General features: G+C 40.0%; 1 protein-coding gene across 3 annotated transcripts in view; it reads left to right on the plus strand.

The window, feature by feature from the left end:
- Window positions 1-12,090, plus strand: part of ZFAT (zinc finger and AT-hook domain containing) — a 134,523-nt gene that overhangs the window by 55,164 nt on the left and 67,269 nt on the right. For all 3 annotated transcript variants that reach the window (XM_071553800.1, XM_071553799.1, XM_071553801.1), the window contains one exon: window positions 7,411-7,581. In XM_071553800.1, coding sequence (XP_071409901.1) covers window positions 7,428-7,581 — 154 coding nt within the window. In that variant the 5' untranslated portion in view covers window positions 7,411-7,427. The remainder of the gene's footprint in view (window positions 1-7,410; window positions 7,582-12,090) is intronic.

A 12,090-nucleotide genomic window follows, 5' to 3' on the forward strand; every position in this document is an offset into this window, starting at 1 on the left:
GGGTCTTTGAAATATCCATTCCTCAGGTAGTCTATGCCAAGGATACATGGGGCTTCTGGACCAGTCACAATGGGGTGTCTATGCCATTCCTTCCCAGTCAAGCTGACTTCAGCTTCCAGTACAGTCAGCTGTTGGGATCCCCCTGTCACCCCAGAAATAGAGATGGATTCTGCCCCAACGTATCCTGATGGCATCAACGTGCATTGTGCACCAGTGTCCACTAAAGCTTTGTATTTCTGTGGGTCTGATGAGCCAGGCCACCGAATCCACACAGTCCAATAAACCCGATTGTCCCTCTCCTCTACCTGGCTAGAGGCAGGGCCCCCCTAGTTCTGGTCATGGTATTCACTGCGCTCTCCCTGTGAATATGACCGGGAGGTTCCTTCAAGAGGATCGGGCATAACATCATCATTCCTATACTGTCTGGAGCCTTGCCCACGAGAGACCGGAGCAGCCTTCAACCTTGAAGAATTCCCTGTGTTAGTTGTGCCTCTTTGCAATTCACGTACCCGAGCTGCTAAGGAAGAGGTGGGTTTCCCATCCCACTTTCTCATATCTTCTCCATGCTCATGGAGGTAAAACCACAGATTGCCGCGTGGAGTGTACCCTTTCTCCTTAGCTGGAAGACGCCTGCTTCTGATGGCAGAGACTCTCGTTTGTTCTGGAGAGATATGGAAGAGTCCTTCCTTAATCTTCTCTTCCAGTTCAGCCAGTTTTGTTTCCACAGCTGAGACGTGGGCTCGTAATGGAGCAGTGACAGTGTCTTCATAAATCCTGAGTTTGCTGACCAGTGCACCCACCTTGTCTTCTCCCTCTCTCCACTGCAATGTTGCAAGGTAGCGAGAATACATTTCTGGCCCAAGTCGTGCAAATTTTAACCACATCTGGGATGTGCACTGGACACCATCTGGACTTTTAGGGAATCTCTCATCCTCTGAGAAGATTATCTCCAGTATGGCTAATTCCCTTAAGCACCGGATACCTTGTTCCATCGTGTTCCATTGTCCTTGCTGTACGTGGAGGTCCTCCTTACAAAGATATCTCTCCCTCACGCTTGACAACAGTCGCTGCCAAAGGCTGAGAGTTTCCTGTCTCTTTCCAATGCCCTGATCAATGACAACATCTCGAGAAAGGGATCCCAGCTGCCTTGCCTCACTCCCATCTAGAATTGTATCATTGGCTGCAGCATCCCAGATTCGAAGTAGCCAGGTCAAGATGGACTCATTTGCCTGTCGTGTGAACTCTCTCCGGAGCTCACGCAGCTCTCCCAGGGATAGGGACCGGGTGATTATTTCTGGCTCCATTTCTTCTGCTTGAGATGAAGGTCCTGACTCTTCCTCGTCATGCACTATACGAACTGATTTGGTCTTTGATTTTCTTTTCTGGACAGGGGCAACTGCTATCCGTTTCTGTTGTCCTTCTGGCTCAGTCATGGTCTGGGTGGACATGCTGCTGGTTGATGTATCTCTGTTCCTCTCTGGCTCAGTCATGGTCTGGGTGGACATGCTGCTGGTTGATGTATCTCTGTTCCTCTCTGGCTCAGTCATGGTCTGGGTGGACATGCTGCTGGTTGATGTATCTCTGTTCCTCTCTGGCTCAGTCATGGTCTGGGTGGACATGCTGCTGGTTGATGTATCTCTGTTCCTCTCTGGCTCAGTCATGGTCTGGGTGGACATGCTGCTCGTTGATGTATCTCTGTTCCTCTCTGGCTCAGTCATGGTCTGGGTGGACATGCTGCTGGTTGATGTATCTCTGTTCCTCTCTGGCTCAGTCATGGTCTGGGTGGACATGCTGCTGGTTGATGTATCTCTGTTCCTCTCTGGCTCAGTCGTGGTCTGGGTGGACATGCTGCTGGTTGATGTATCTCTGTTCCTCTCTGGCTCAGTCATGGTCTGGGTGGACATGCTGCTGGTTGATGTATCTCTGTTCCTCTCTGGCTCAGTCATGGTCTGGGTGGACATGCTGCTGGTTGATGTATCTCTCTTCCTCTCTGGCTCAGCCGTGGTTTGGGTGGACATGGTGCCTGTGGATTTGCTCCTTTTCTCCTCCTCCTGATGATGCTGTACCACACCAAGCAGTGTGCGGTAGGCAGTGGCTAGGGCCCAGCAGGTTGCTGTGAGCTGCACATCTCTGGGACTACCAGAGCATCTTCCTTTCACATAGCTTAGCATTTTGGCAGGGTCCTGCAGTTGTTCTGGGGTGAATTTCCAGATCATTTGAGAAAAGAAGGTCTCCACATACTAGCCCATATCTTCCCACTTCCCGTGCGACTCAACATCATCCGCTCCCAGGGCAGGCCTCCAGCAAGTCTCCTTAGAAAGCCCAGTTCTGACCCTAAACATGGTGTATACAGTACAGAGGAGACAAAGCAACACTAACAGCACTAACAGTAGGATTATACTGTCCCTAACATCAAAAGGAAGCTCAATATTTTCAATGATCGTTGTAGCAGAGGTGAAAAGGTGGAAGTAACCATCTCCACCTGTTTTCCCCACAGTCTGGGTGCTACTTTTAATGAGACCCCAGAGGTAACAACCCAAACCAGGACAGGCACACCAGACTGAATATACATTCACAATGAAATTCAATGCTTCTGATGTTATGACAACATAAACATAGTATATTAATAAAGCAATTTTGATCCTTCTCCCTGGTATTAAAGAAAGCATCAAAATAGGCACATGGTTCCCCATGTGTCGAAATATGAACAGGCCCAGATACACCATCCACATGAATGCATCAAGCAACATGGTAGTCAGGGAGTTTCTGTATCCAAATACACAAAATGAAATTGTAATTCTGACTTCTCTCTCGTGGCCCCACGTTGGGTGCCAAAAGATGTGCTGGTTTGAAGGTGAACCAGCAGGTGAAATGAACTCACCATGAGAGAGATTATAAGTCAGAGCTAAAATTTAATAATAACATTACAATAACAACACTGACACACAAGGGAAATTGCTTTTAACTCACAAAACCCCAGCAGTATAACCCAGTGTCCTGGGGCACGAACCCAAGGGGGTTTGTTTGCCCTTGTGCTGAGGCCCCTGTGGCTCCCCCCAATCCAGAGCAAAAGGAAAAGAAAAACCTGTTGGTGCAGGCGAGGGCTGTGGTCTGGGCGAGAGCGGGGATCTCCTCCTGTCAAGGTCCTGCTGCTGCTCTGGATCCGACAAGAGGTTCCTGAGGTCTTCTTACCCACCACTTATGTACCCTCAGGGAGCTCTCAGTCCCTCCCCCTGGGCGGGGACTCACACAATGGGTGATTAACTCTGGGAGCCAGGGGGTGTTGAACTGTTGATGGCCCCTTAGCAGCTCCGCCCCCCTCAGGCTGGGTGTGAAGGTGATAATGGCTCCCTGGGCAGCTGCTGCTAATGGCCCATTGACCTTGGGGAATGAATAGAGGGGGTAGAATACACAGGTTTGATCACCCCCACACAGGGTTAGCTGGTCCCTCCTGCTGAACTAGGACAAGTTATCTTAAAAACCAGATGCTTACTGTTTAGAATAATCCAAATTCAGATGAAGGAAGCTCTAAAATAGCTTTTGATTCTCTCACATAACTCGTTTAGTACAGTTAATCTGTTACTTTTGAACATTGCAGTACTGCTGTTCTAAGGGTAGCAAGTAGTTTGCTTTATAGACTTACATACCTTTTTCTTTAAAGCTTAGTGAGGATAATGCTTTTGATTTGGGGTTATGCTATAATCCTGCATATTAATTTCTTGATGAATCAAAATAGAGAAAATAGCAGGAAGCTAGTATTGATTTTTGTTTTCTCTATGAAATTAAGAGAAATAAAATCAGTTTGTACCAGCATCTTTATTAAAATTATTAAAATTATATGATATGTTAATTTCAGTGATTCGTTAATTTCAGTGATTTTTCTAAGATAAGTGCTTCTTTCTTCCCAGCTCCAACTTTAAAGTAGAGCAAAACAGATACTGTTTTATTCTTTGTGAAGGAGATTGGGACTCGGGGAATCTGCCTGCTAGTCTGCAACTTGCTATTTGATTTTAGTAATCCTTTAGTTAAATTCACTTTGCTGTAGACATGATTAGTGTAAAGGAAAAATTACTAATTAAGAAAGATAATGAAATTTTGGGAAGAATTAATATGGCTTAACTTATAGCTTAATTTTTCACCTTTCCATTTAAGAAGAAAATTGCTGATCTTATTTACTTCAGTGTCTATTTAGCACAAATATACATTGGGCAAACTGGAGATGATGAATTACCACAAAGCATGTTTAGTGAATGGAATGTTCCAAATTGGTTTTGGCTGAAATTCCTGATGTTTGTATACCTGAATATTTGATTACTGTTTCTTTCTTTCTCTGCATATTTAATTGCTGCCTAATTAATTGCTCTGTTGATTTCCTGCATAATTTATTTTTCACTAATTAGGCATTGATTCCCTGCTTAGTTAATTAATTTACTCCTTATTTGATTTTTACACTTAATTGACTGTAATTCATTGCTTTATTGCTACACTGCCTAATTAGCAACTGGTTAATCAATTATTGTTTGCTTATTCCATACTTGTTTAGTCTGGTGATCAGCACAGTTGATCCTCTGCTCTCTGACCTCCTTTGCTATTCATTCTTGCTTCAATCACTTCTTTGCTCAGTTTGGTTTCCATCTCCCCTCTGAGCAAAGCTCCCACATATTCTGTGTGTACTTTTGGTGCTTCTTCCACCTTTGTCAACACACCGTCCTCTGCCTCCTGGCCTGTTCCCTTCTGGGTTTGGTCCAGCTTTACTTCTGTTTGATGGTTTTGGTAATCAGACACTTCACACAACCACAGAGACTTCTAGGGGTTCTTCTTGCCTTTCTGCCCACCTCTAAGTTCTCCCTGGGAGGAGTGAGAGATAAAGTGGTGTATGAGTACCGATTACAGCTGTTGAAGGAGACAGGAGACACAAAACAGTGAGCCTGAACTTCTACGGAAAACAATCAGCAGGTCAGGAAGCAGAAACAGTGACAAATAAAACCTGAAAACAGGAGTGTCAGCTAAATCATGGAATTTCAGTGTTAGCTAAATCTTTAGGTAAATGCTCATAGGTTTTGTTGTGGATCTTAATGAGCATTTACATTTAAAGAGAACAATTGTCATCCACTGGGTCAATAACAGGCTTCATTCACTTAAAAAAAAAAGCATAGTGCTAACTAGAGCAGAACTAGTTCAAAGGAACATTTCCATTATAAGTATACTGCAATCAAAATAGAAATATATGTGTGCCCAAGACAGCAGAAAGGCTGAGAAGAAACCCCACTGAGCCCCTAAGAACACACTGAGTGTACCATACACTTACATAGCGGCTTGTGTGTGATATAGAGGGCATTTCAAACAACAGAAGCAGCATTGGAGTTGTTTTTCAGAGGTGTTTTGAAAGAGATGAAGGCATAGTCTGCCTTTTAGTTTTGAGGTGTGCTTTTGTTATATTTTGAGTGCAAGTAACTGTAAAAGAGAGGCAGCTCTGCTGCTGTTAACTTTCAGGACACTTCAAAGAAGGATTTTTCTTCAGTGGTAGGGACTGCATAATTAATGTGTCATGAAGGAAGTGGAATAATGCGGTATAGAGTAGTGATCTTTGCTTAGCATTGTTTTGAAAATAGGTCCCAAAATACAGCTCACCTCTTATCTTACCCTCAGATTCATACCAAAGTTCACAAAATATAACTTTATTTCTGTACTTATCTGGCTGATCTGTGATTTGGTTTGTACGTCAAATAGTGTTGCTTGCTCCAGGTTGGTTTTAGTGGGTTTTTATCCCTAATTTTCTGTAGGGAGTGTAGCAACTGAAACCAGTCTCTGGGCTAGGACTTCATACGTGTACTGGGAGAACAAGTGTGTTTTTAAAATTGGCTCCTTGTTATTGTTAGGTTTTGTTGGACAGTGAAGGGAGCAGGGACTGCTGAAAAATCAAACCATTAAACCAAATAACAGCTGTTTTAGAAAGCAAAGTCCTCTGAATTTCTCTGCCAAAATTTCTTGTGGTTCTTTTAGCTGGGATTATATTAATCCTTCTTTATTGATATTTACATTCCTGAGGTTTTGCTTTCACATCACGCCTCAAGTACATTTGAATTTAAAAAAACAAAACAAAACCACAAAGTTGTGCCTAAAAAGTTGTGTCAAATTTCTCTTTGAACATTGATTAAGGAGAGTTTGAATTAAATTCTTCATTTGCTGCTGCTTTGAAGGTTTTAGTTTCTAGGCTGGTTTTTTTGAATCAACAGGAACTTGTGCGTCAAAGTGTATGTATTACTAGATAGTTTAGTTAATGCTGAATGCTAATATTGCCTCTGAGACTGATATTTGCTGTGTTAAGAGCAAAATTTTCGTCCTCTCTTAAATCTTCCTTCAATCCCTGCCCATTTTCCTCCATATAGACGGGTCAAAATGAGGCCTGATACTTTTCAAAGTGGTCATACTTTTTCAGACATATTGGGATAAGAGAACCAAAAAGATGGTGTTTGTACAACTCTGAAGTGAATGGCCAGGAGGAGAAAAGAAGTGATTGCATAGCTGTGACAGTCATATGATGAGCCATTTTGTGGTTGGCAGTGCTGCAGATATTTTAACCTTCCTCTCCACTCTTTCATTATGGCAGAGCCACATCTAAGGATAATGACCTCTGAAACCACGCACTTAACATTTGTACCATGCAATGTGTGCTCATGGTAATGCTCGAGGGGAATGATGACACATCAAACCCTACTTTTTTTAGAAAAATATATTTCTTTTTTAACAAATGTTACTATAGTGAAGAAAAATGTTTCTTTTATCTTTTATGGTGTTTAATTTTCCCTTCCTTCTTTTGTTTCCAGCACTTACATAAGTAATTAGAGAGTTAGACTTGCTTAGGTGAGGTAAGTAGAAAGGTCAGGTATATAAAAAGTAACAGTGAGGTCCATGAACATAAATTAGGATTTTGAGCCCAACTGTATTTCAGAACTGCTTTGTAAAGGATAAAATATTCTGCATTTTTACCACTGTGATACACCCTAGACAAGGACTTCATGTCCTATGTAATTTTAATGTGTTTGAAAATATAGAAAATTGTAATGTTGTCTAAGGCCAGAAGGAAACATAGGTAGGTCTTAATATGCCCTGCTTTCTTTTGGGTCTTGTTAGAAAATTTCTGAGATTTATGCCAGATGAAACGTTTAGCTTTGTGAGGATCTGGGTAGGAGTTTAACCCTTTCTTAATCTTAGCCATTTTACCATTTCTTAATCTTAACATGTTAGGATGTATTATGAATGTGTTCATGTAACAATATTCTTTGCTTCACCTTGTTACTGTCTGTTAGGTGTATTAAACTGATAATTACTGTGTTGACTGAAACAAAAGCTCAATAACTACTGGTAACATAAATTTGTTAATTACTTGTTTTTAAACTTACTTTTCAGGGATCAATTCCATCTTCATGTGCAAGCTTTGTAACTTATTTTCACCAAATCAGTCTGAACTATTGTCTCATGTTTCTGAGAGGCACACAGAAGAAGGGACCAATGTGGATGACATCATTATCCCACTCCAGCCTCTTACAGTACCCACAAACACAAGCAAAGATGGAGAAGGTACGTTCATAAATTGAGAGAAATGTAATTTTCAGTGTTACTTATTTTTTATAAAGCCTGTGATGTGATGATTCTGCACTGTGTATAAAATGATTTACATAGATTGATTTTGTAATAATCACTCTACAGCTGCCTCCCCACTCTGAAGTTCATTCAGTGCAGAATAGATCATATGGCAGATGTGGATAAGCTCAACATATCGTAGAGGATGATGACATTGGTTCCTTAGTTTTAAATGTCAAGTGTAGCAAAGTATGTTTTCTACATGTTTAATTTGAGCTATGGGGAGATTGTATCGCACCAGTGGAAAGCAACCAGGACACCATGGATGAGAGTGTGTCTTAAGGCTTAGGTGTGCTTCTTGAGTTGTCTAATTTGTTTGCTGTGATTCAGGTAATATCATTAGTTCTATTCCAACGAGGAAGTGGTGCAATTCATAACTTATAACTGTGTTTTGGTATTGACACTGGTAGATAAAGCAATCTGGTAGTCAGAGGTTGAATTAGTTATACAGAACAATTTTACTCTGCACTGGAAGAGTTACATTCATTCCATCACATTTTTAACTGATTGTAATTGCCATCCCTTGGAATATTAGCAATGGGTTCAAAATAATTCAGGCTTTATAATGTTATCTTCTTTCATGGCCTTACTGAATAATGGATATATATTGTTGGCAAACCTTGTGTTTAACACAAGTACTATGATTTTCTCATCAGTATGATTTCTGGATTTTAAAACCTGTGTGCTTATGAATCAAAACCAGTCTAATATCATACTTTAAAGAATTTTTTGCAATATTAACATGTGCATGTGATATTTCTTCATTTATTTACCAGAAGTAATTCAGTAGTTCTATTAACTTCATTAATGTAAGAAGATATTTCTAATAATGATTATATAGTATTTCACTATAGCTGCTATGTCCTCAGATGGTTGGTGAGAAAAAATCACACCAGATTATTATTTCACACAGTAGCTCAAATTACCAGTGCATCTGGAGATGATGAAAAAATTCAAATCAGATTTCAAAATGCCATCTAATTTTATTGTATTTGCACAGAATTAATTCCTCAGGCATGCAGAATGCATCTTCCATTCCTAAATCTTTATTTCCTGTTATCCTTTCATGAAATAGTGTTTCTGAGCGCAGTGAGATGGGTACTTTGTACCCTATTGTTATTCTTTGTAGTAAAAAGACTTCTGTAAACTTCTCTTTGCATCTCAGGACTATCTGCACTTTCTCTATGCATTGTATATTTATAAGCATAGTTTGTAATTACAATTATGATCTGAAGCAGCAGAAATTAGAAATTTATAGCTTTTAAGAAAATACCTTGGCAAATCTAATTATGTGAACTATAACATTCATATGTTACATTACATATTCATAAGTTACATTTCTGGTTATTCTTGGTGAATACTTTTATTCATCTGATATGCTCATATGGTGCCGCCTTTTTCAGATTATGTAGCCCAATTCTTTGCCATCTGCTGTCAGTGACAATGTCAAGGTAGATTAGTATCACATGGGTTTCAAGTTGAATTTTAGGTGTACTTTAGCATTTCTCTTTTCCCATCACACAGATTGATTGGAGAAGAGGATTCTGAAGTGTTCTATTCAATTACTTCCTGTGTTCTGTTTTTTTTTTTTTTAAGGAGGTATTCTATAGCTGATTATGGGAACTGGGAAGTGTTCTTTCAGTTTATTTTCCCTCCTGCTATGAAATCTGCAGCAGATAAAACCTAAAAAGTATATAATATGTAATTTTTTGTCAGTGACCCAGTCTCTGTAGTAATTCAGTATTGTCACTGCAAGGAGAAGTAATTGATGAATGTCAGTCTTAGAAATTATAACTTCACTTTAGTATCAGCCACTAACAGATGAAGATCCTTGTTCTTTGAAAGCCCAATTTCTCTTCTAAGTATTGGTAAATGCTGTAGCTATTCCACAATTGGTATGATGAGTGAATGCTGAGTTGCTAATGGAGCTCTTTGTTCTGCCTAAGTAATTAATTAATGATTTTATAAGTACTGTGGACAAGTGCTAGGCAAGTAATCTGTGTTTATTATTCTAATGTTATTTTATTGACAGTGCTCTGTGCTGAATTTTGTTGAGTCACGCCACTTTCCCATCATTAACTTGTGACCTATTTAGAGTTGATTTGTCCTAAACATTTTGGTGGAACAATGAGAGAATTTTTTTATTAATTGGGACCAAGGATGACAGGCAGATGTTTCATAGGTCAACTATGCACAGGGCACATTTTTTGTCCAGTGATGGAGTCTGACATCTTTGATTGGGAAATGACAGGTGTTTACTGGGAACTGCAGTCACTCACATTCCAGTTTTGTGTAAAGCTTCCTTTCATAACTTTTCACAATGATCTCCATTTCCTCCAAAGTGCTTGTCAAAAGTCTGCTTTTTCTTCTCTTCTACTTAGTCAGATTGGTGAAGATTTGAGGGACAGAATCAGTGGCCCTGTGTGATGTTCAGATCTGCTTAATTTTTGATGCAGATTGAACTACAAGTTCGAATCATTCTCTTGAGCAAAATTAAAACTCAAACAAGTTATCTGTAAATACCAAAAACTGATTTTTATTAATTGATTGCAAGAGAGATGCGAAAGGAAAAGAGGAAAAATAAGAAAGGTTAGGAAAAATGCTTAAGATTATTTATAGAAGCAGAGAAAAGATACCACCATGAAAAAAAACTACTTGAGTGCCTTATCAATGTAACTGAGAGGAAGGGGGGGGATGCAGATGCTCTCTCTGTTTCTGCCACGATGTTATCTCTTGGCTGCAAGAGGATGGTGAGTCTTTGAAATGCAAAATGCTGTTAGTTCCCCTCAAGACCAGACCGGCTGGCTTCTGGTGTAGCTGCAAAAGAGAGTGCTTTATTTTAGCCTGTAAGAGAAAAATTCAGAGAAAAGATATACCTCCACAGACAGTCACAGACTATTCAGGCTGCCAGGCAGTCTCGCTCTAGGCCGATGCCCTCTCTCCAGGCTTGACAAGCAGTCTCTCCTTCGAGGCAGATGACGGCTGGTGGTGTTGGAAAGAAGGTAAGACGAGCTGAGAGGAGAGATCAGAAGAAGACTAGGCAAGGCGTCCTAGTTTCTCCTTGTCTCTTGTTCCTCCAACTTCTGAATTCATCTTCAGGTTTTTATAATGCTTTCCCCACCTCTACACATGTTTTTTGGCACGTAGTCAGGTCCAGATGTCGGAAACTGATCACAAAGACAGGATTTTCTGGCAGGAAGTATTTCCTTGAGAAAGCTTTTCCACTAAAGCTGACATAGCAATGTTAGCAGAATGTATTGAGAGGCAGAAAACAATGGAGAAACATATTTTTGACTTGTTTGCTCCTACAGCCTGGCTTCATCTATTCGTTATTCCCTGATGGATCACTGGTTGGTTTAGGCTACATCTGCATTATGGGATACGTGCTCTATCTGTTATGAAACCTTGAAGAAAGTTGCAGTCTGAGTATCATAATTTCCTCCAAGGAGTTTAACTCATTAAGGTCACTTAAAACCATGGTATGTGCATCAGCTTGGACACAGGACACAACCAGAGCAGGCATTTACAGTGGAGGGATGAGGTGTGCTGGGTGATACACAGACATAGCAGGTAGCAGCATAAGGCTGTGGATGAGATTGGTTTGCATGTATTTGTATGACACCTTGTGCAGAAGATTCTGAATACAGCCTCATACTGTTGTAGGAGATGAAATACAAGCTTTTTGTACTGACATCTGAGGAAGGATCCATGTTGCATAATGCATTGACCTGTTAAAATTTGCTCAGGATGTTTAAGGGAACACTTGCACAAGCTTCCTGTGACTTCTGACAAAGTTTTTGTATTAAATAGATTGATTTGGAGAAGCTATGTAAATAATTCAATGAAAGAACAGTATAAAAATAGACATACAGTTTATTTCATTATTCTTTTTTTGAAATGCCTTTTTGTCTTTGAGTACATAATTATACAGCACAGAATGTCTTCCCTGAATATTGTCAATGCTTATCCAATACCAGTCAGCATAAAGATTGGTGTCAGTGAGTCTGTAAAATCCCCAGAAACAACTAATTTGTTCTTGAGGGAACAAGATCTTACTTTAAAATCTTTTTAATGACCAATTTAAAACTTCTATTTCTGACTAAGCATCCTTGAAATAAGTGTTAGGCGCGCTTTTTTTCATTATTTATTTAATACACTGCTTTATTTTTAACAGTTAAGCAGATTCTTCTTTCTAGCAAGTGATGTTTGATTAACTTGGTTATGTGCTAGCAGATGAATGACAATGTGCTCATATTAAATTACTGTGTGTTAATCTTAGGTGGTGCTTTGAGCTGGAATTAGTGTAATGCAGTGTGAAGGGCTCACTGGGGGCAATGTGAGCAGAGAGACAACTGGAATTTATGGTCATGTGGATCATTAAAATGTTTAATTCTGGTATTTCTAACTCAAAGTTGCTTGAGATACATGTTATCCTGGAAACAGGAC

Source organism: Pithys albifrons, chromosome 4, assembly GCF_047495875.1.
Source record: "Pithys albifrons albifrons isolate INPA30051 chromosome 4, PitAlb_v1, whole genome shotgun sequence".
NCBI classification, from domain to species: domain Eukaryota; kingdom Metazoa; phylum Chordata; class Aves; order Passeriformes; family Thamnophilidae; genus Pithys; species Pithys albifrons.